Here is a 6,000-nt window from a genome sequence, read left to right on the forward strand (position 1 = left end):
GTTTCGTGATAATATCGTATCGTGAGGTCCTTGGCAATTCCCAGCCCTACAAGGTACACCAGGTAGCCTAGCGGTTAAGAGCGTTGGGCCAGTAACGGAAAGGTTGCTGGTTCGAATCCCGACCCGGCAAGGTGGAAAAATCTGCCGTTCTGCCCTTGAGCAAGGCAGTTAACCCCGAACAACAACTGTTCCCTGGGCACCGATGATGTGGACGTCTGATTCAGAGGGGTTGGGTTAAATGTGGAAGACATATTTTGGTTGAATGCATTCAGTTGAACAACTGACTAGGTGTCCCCCTTCCCTAATGATTCACATTGTTCATGGGAGTGATAGTGATCCTCAACTGTGCTTGAAACGTGGTCTGATTTTTATGTTTTGTAGGCCTACACAGAAAACAGGCAATAATATATACAAATCTCTGTAACTAGCAACTGTACTTCTGCAGATGGAACATGGTTTCCTCCACAGCAATACAGTATTGTCAAATCTCATAAACCCCAGACTCTCTTACCTGAACAGGGAAGATCTTCACAGCCACATATTCACTCATCAGTTGGGCCTTCCACACACAGCCGAAGCGCCCCCTAGCCTTCACCTCCAGTAACTGCAGATGCTTCAGCCCCACCATGGGAGAGGGAGGGGTTTGCCCGGGGTCCTGACACACAGACGGAGGAAAGGGGAGAAAGCTCTACAACCTGATGAACAATTCCATATCACATTCCATCAATTCCATATCACATTCCATCAATTCCATATCACATTCCATCAATTCCATATCACATTCCATCAATTCCATATCACATTCCATCAATTCCATATCACATTCCATATCACATTCCATCAATTCCATATCACATTCCATCAATTCCATATCACATTCCATCAATTCCATATATAATAATAATATAATATGCCATTTAGCAGACGCTTTTATCCAAAGCGATTTACAGTCGTGCGTGCATACATTTTTGTGTATGGGTGGTCCCGGGGATCGAACCCACTACCTTGGCGTTACAAGCGCCGTGCTCTACCAGCTGAGCTACAGAGGACCACACATATCACATTCCATCAATTCCATATCACATTCCATCAATTCCATATCACATTCCATCAATTCCATATCACATTCCATCAATTCCATATCACATTCCATCAATTCTCTGATACTTTCCTTGACCTTCTTTATGTGTGGGTGTTTGGCTGTGATCCTTTGCCAATAATTGTTCTTTTAACAAAATCAGATCTTTTGCCAATAATTATGCAAGAGATCAGAATTGGGCTGCCTGTGTAAACACAACATTTTTTCATGAAACTGTCTTGTTTGTGCTGATATAGGATCATAATGAATAAAGAATTCCCTTTCAGATGATATGGTCCCTGGGGGACGTGATCCTAGTGCAGATGATATGGTCCCTGGGGGACGTGATCCTAAAGCAGATGATATGGTCCCTGGGGGACGTGATCCTAGAGCAGATGATATGGTCCCTGGGGGACGTGATCCTAGAGCAGATGATATGGTCCCTGGGGGACGTGATCCTAGAGCAGATGATATGGTCCCTGGGGGACGTGATCCTAGAGCAGATGATATGGTCCCTGGGGAACCTGATCCTAGAGCAGATGATATGGTCCCTGGGGGACGTGATCCTAGAGCAGATGATATGGTCCCTGGGGGACGTGATCCTAGAGCAGATGATATGGTCCCTGGGGGACGTGATCCTAGAGCAGATGATATGGTCCCTGGGGGACGTGATCCTAGATCAGCACTAGTTAAGTGGAGTGGTCTCACCTCACTGATGTCAACATGTCCGTAGGGTGATTTTCGGTGTCGGTACATCCACAGAGCCAGTAGCAGGGTCAGCGACAGAACACACAGAGCTAGCAGACTGTACACCAGGATATTCAACAGAGACGGCACTCTGGGAGGGGGACGGATTTTCACTTGGGAGGAGAAGAGATCACAGGTCAATCAACCAGTAAGTCAGTCAGTCAGTTTTTTTTTTAAAGAATGGGGTTCAAAGGTCATGTCCACTCACCCCTGTTGCCAGCGGCGATGAGGTCAGGAAGGTGTGTGAACCCCTCGTTGCAGTAGTTCCCCTCACAGCAGCAGAAGAACACCTGGGGATTCACTTCCCTGGACACACACTCCTGCCTGACGAGAGAGACACATTCTATTACTTCAAATGTTACTCTCATACGTCTGTAGTACTGCTAGACTGATTTGAGTAAGGCCATTGTAACATCATGGTGTTACATACAGTTTACATACACCTTAGCCAAATACATTTAAACTCAGTTTTTCACAATTCCTGACATTTAATCCTAGTAAAAATTCCCTGTCTTAGGTCAGTTAGGATCACCACTTTATTTTAAGAATGTGAAATGTCAGAATATTTTATTTCAGCTTTGATTTATTTCATCACATTCCCAGTGGGTCAGAAGTTGACATACACTCGATTAGTATTTGGTAGCATTGCCTTTTAATTGTTTAACTTGGGTCAAACGTTTCGGGTAGCTTTCCACAAGCTTCCCACAATAAGTTGGGTGAATTTTGGCCCATTCCTCCTGACAGAGCTGGTGTAACAGTCAGGTTTGTAGGCCTCCTTGCTCGCACACACTTTTTCAGTTCTGCCAACAAATTGTCTATAGGATTGAGGTGAGGGCTTTGTGATGGCCACTCCCAATACCTTGACTTTGTTGTCCTTAAGCCATTTTGCCACAACTTTGAAAGTATGCTTGGGGTCATTGTCCATTTGGAAGACCCATTTGCGACCAGCTTTAACTTCCTGACTGATGTCTTGAGATGTTGCGTCAATATATCCACAAAAGTATGATATTTGTCCCATGTGCAGTTGCAAACCGTAGTCTGGCTTTTTTATGGCGGTTTTGGAGCAGTAGCTTCTTCCTTGCCGAGCGGCCTTTCAGGTTATGTCGATATAGGACTCGTTTTACTGTGGATATAGATACTTTTGTACCCGTTTCCTCCAGCATCTTCACAAGGTCCTTTGCTGTTGTTCTGGGATTGATTTGCACTTTTCGCACCAAAGTATATTCATCTCTAGGAGACAGAACGCGTCTCCTTCCTGAGCGGTATGACGGCTGCGTTGTCCCATGGTGTTTATACTTGCGTACTATTGTTTGTACAGATGAACGTGGTACCTTCAGGCGTTTGGAAATTGCTCCCAATGATGAACCAGACTTGTGGAGGTCTACCATTTTTTTTCTGAGGTCTTGGCTGATTTCTTTTGATTTTCCTATGATGTCAAGTAAAGAGGCACTGAGTTTGAAGGTAGGCCTTGAAATACATCCACAGGTACACCTCCAATTGACTCAAATTATGTCAATCAGCCTATCAAAAGCTTCTACAGCCATGACATAATTTTATGGAATTTTCCAAGCTGTTTAAAAGGCACTGTCAACTTAGTGTATGTAAACTTCTGACCCACTGGATTTGTGATACAGTGAATTATAAGTGAAATAATCTGTCTGTAAACAATTGTTGGAAAAATTACTTATGTCATGCACAAAGTAGATGTCCTAACCAACTTGCCAAAACTATAGTTTGTTAACAAGAAATTTGTGGAGTGGTTGAAAAACGAGTTTTAATGACTCCAACCTAAGTGTATGTAAACTTCCGACTTCACCAGCTCTGTCAGGAGGAATGGGCCAAAATTCACCCAACTTATTGTGGGAAGCTTGTGGAAGGCTACCCGAAATGTTTGACCCAAGTTAACCAATTTAAAAGGCAATGCTACCAAATACTAATTGTGTGTATGTAAACTTCCGACTTCAACTGTAGTTGATCTGTGATTGATTTGTATTTCCAATGCGCATAGTATTTTTTGTTATTACACAAGTGGAATAAGGACCAGTGCCCGTGAGTAGGGCTGTCACAATTACCATATAACCGTGTAACTGACGGCTTTAGATGAAGACCGGCATGAAAATAAAATAACCGTCATAACCGTATAATTTTGTATTTATTTTAAAGACGGGGGACGACCAGGCATTCGTGCAGTTGAGTCACATAGAAATAGAATGAATGAATAGAACGGGCTTGGAACCTCTAACCCTGGCAATTTGAGTGGTAAACTCAGGGGTACACTCGCAATGGCTGCCAGGTATTGTAGAATGTTAATTCAAATGGATGTCAACTTCTGTGGCTCATGCAATGGAACGTATTGTTTGTGACGTCAGTTGAGTTGAAATCAACAAATCACAGCACATATTGATGGGTTCACTTCCTGCTTTGCTCTTACAGTGGGGAAAAAAAGTATTTAGTCAGCCACCAATTGTGCAAGTTCTCCCACTTAAAAAGATGAGAGAGGCCTGTAATTTTCATCATAGGTACACGTCAACTATGACAGACAAATTGAGATTTTTTTTCTCCAGAAAATCACATTGTAGGATTTTTTATGAATTTATTTGCAAATTATGGTGGAAAATAAGTATTTGGTCACCTACAAACAAGCAAGATTTCTGGCTCTCACAGACCTGTAACTTCTTCTTTAAGAGGCTCCTCTGTCCTCCACTCATTACCTGTATTAATGGCACCTGTTTGAACTTGTTATCAGTATAAAAGACACCTGTCCACAACCTCAAACAGTCACACTCCAAACTCCACTATGGCCAAGACCAAATAGCTGTTAAAGGACACTAGAAACAAAATTGTAGACCTGCACCAGGCTGGGAAGACTGAATCTGCAATAGGTAAGCAGCTTGGTTTGAAGAAATCAACTGTGGGAGCAATTATTAGGAAATGGAAGACATACAAGACCACTGATAATCTCCCTCGATCTGGGGCTCCACGCAAGATCTCACCCCGTGGGGTCAAAATGATCACAAGAACGGTGAGCAAAAATCCCAGAAACACACGGGGGGACCTAGTGAATGACCTGCAGAGAGCTGGGACCAAAGTAACAAAGCCTACCATCAGTAACACACTACACCGCCAGGGACTCAAATCCTGCAGTGCCAGATGTGTCCCCCTGCTTAAGCCAGTACACGTCCAGGCCCGTCTGAAGTTTGCTAGAGTGCATTTGGATGATCCAGAAGAGGATTGGGAGAATGTCATATGGTCAGATGAAACCAAAATATAACTTTTTGGTAAAAACTCAACTCGTCGTGTTTGGAGGACAAAGAATGCTGAGTTGCATCCAAAGAACACCATACCTACTGTGAAGCATGGGGGTGGAAACATCATGCTTTGGGGCTGTTTTTCTGCAAAGGGACCAGGACGACTGATCCGTGTAAAGGAAAGAATGAATGGGGCCATGTATCGTGAGATTTTGAGTGAAAACCTCCTTCCATCAGCAAGGGCATTGAAGATGAAACGTGGCTGGGTCTTTCAGCATGACAATGATCCCAAACACACCGCCCGGGCAACGAAGGAGTGCCTTCGTAAGAAGCATTTCAAGGTCCTGGAGTGGCCTAGCCAGTCTCCAGATCTCAACCCCATAGAAAATCTTTGGAGGGAGTTGAAAGTCCGTGTTGCCCATCGACAGCCCCAAAACATCACTGCTCTAGAGGAGATCTGCATGGAGGAATGGGCCAAAATACCAGCAACAGTGTGTGAAAACCTTGTGAAGACTTACAGAAAAATCAAATCAAAAAATCAAATCAAATCAAATTTTATTGGTCACATGCGCCGAATACAACAAGTGCAGACATTACAGTGAAATGCTTACTTACAGCCCTTAACCAACAGTGCGTTTATTTTAAACAAAAAAGTAAGAATAAAACAACAACAAAAAAAAAAAAAGTGTTGAGAAAAACAAAGAGCAGAAGTAAAATAAAGTGACAGTAGGGAGGCTATATATACAGGGGGTACCGTGCAGAGTCAATGTGCGGGGGGCACCGGCTAGTTGAGGTAGTTGAGGTAATATGTACATGTGGGTAGAGTTAAAGTGACTATGCATAAATACTTAACAGAGTAGCAGCAGCGTAAAAAGGATGGGGTGGGGGCAGTGCAAATAGTCCGGGTAGCCGTGATTAGCTGTTCAG

At 43.5% G+C, this 6,000-nt stretch overlaps 1 protein-coding gene across 1 annotated transcript in view; it reads right to left on the reverse strand.

The window, feature by feature from the left end:
* The window catches only part of LOC121580573 (activin receptor type-2B-like), a 32,595-nt gene that overhangs the window by 25,458 nt on the left and 1,137 nt on the right, over nucleotides 1-6,000 (reverse strand). Inside the window, exons 2-4 of the mRNA XM_045211491.1 lie at nucleotides 2,034-2,149; nucleotides 1,787-1,938; nucleotides 512-655 (exon numbers count right to left, since the gene is read on the reverse strand). Coding sequence (XP_045067426.1) covers nucleotides 512-655; nucleotides 1,787-1,938; nucleotides 2,034-2,149 — 412 coding nt within the window. The remainder of the gene's footprint in view (nucleotides 1-511; nucleotides 656-1,786; nucleotides 1,939-2,033; nucleotides 2,150-6,000) is intronic.

The sequence above is a fragment of the Coregonus clupeaformis genome, chromosome 37, assembly GCF_020615455.1.
Source record: "Coregonus clupeaformis isolate EN_2021a chromosome 37, ASM2061545v1, whole genome shotgun sequence".
Lineage (NCBI taxonomy): Eukaryota > Metazoa > Chordata > Actinopteri > Salmoniformes > Salmonidae > Coregonus > Coregonus clupeaformis.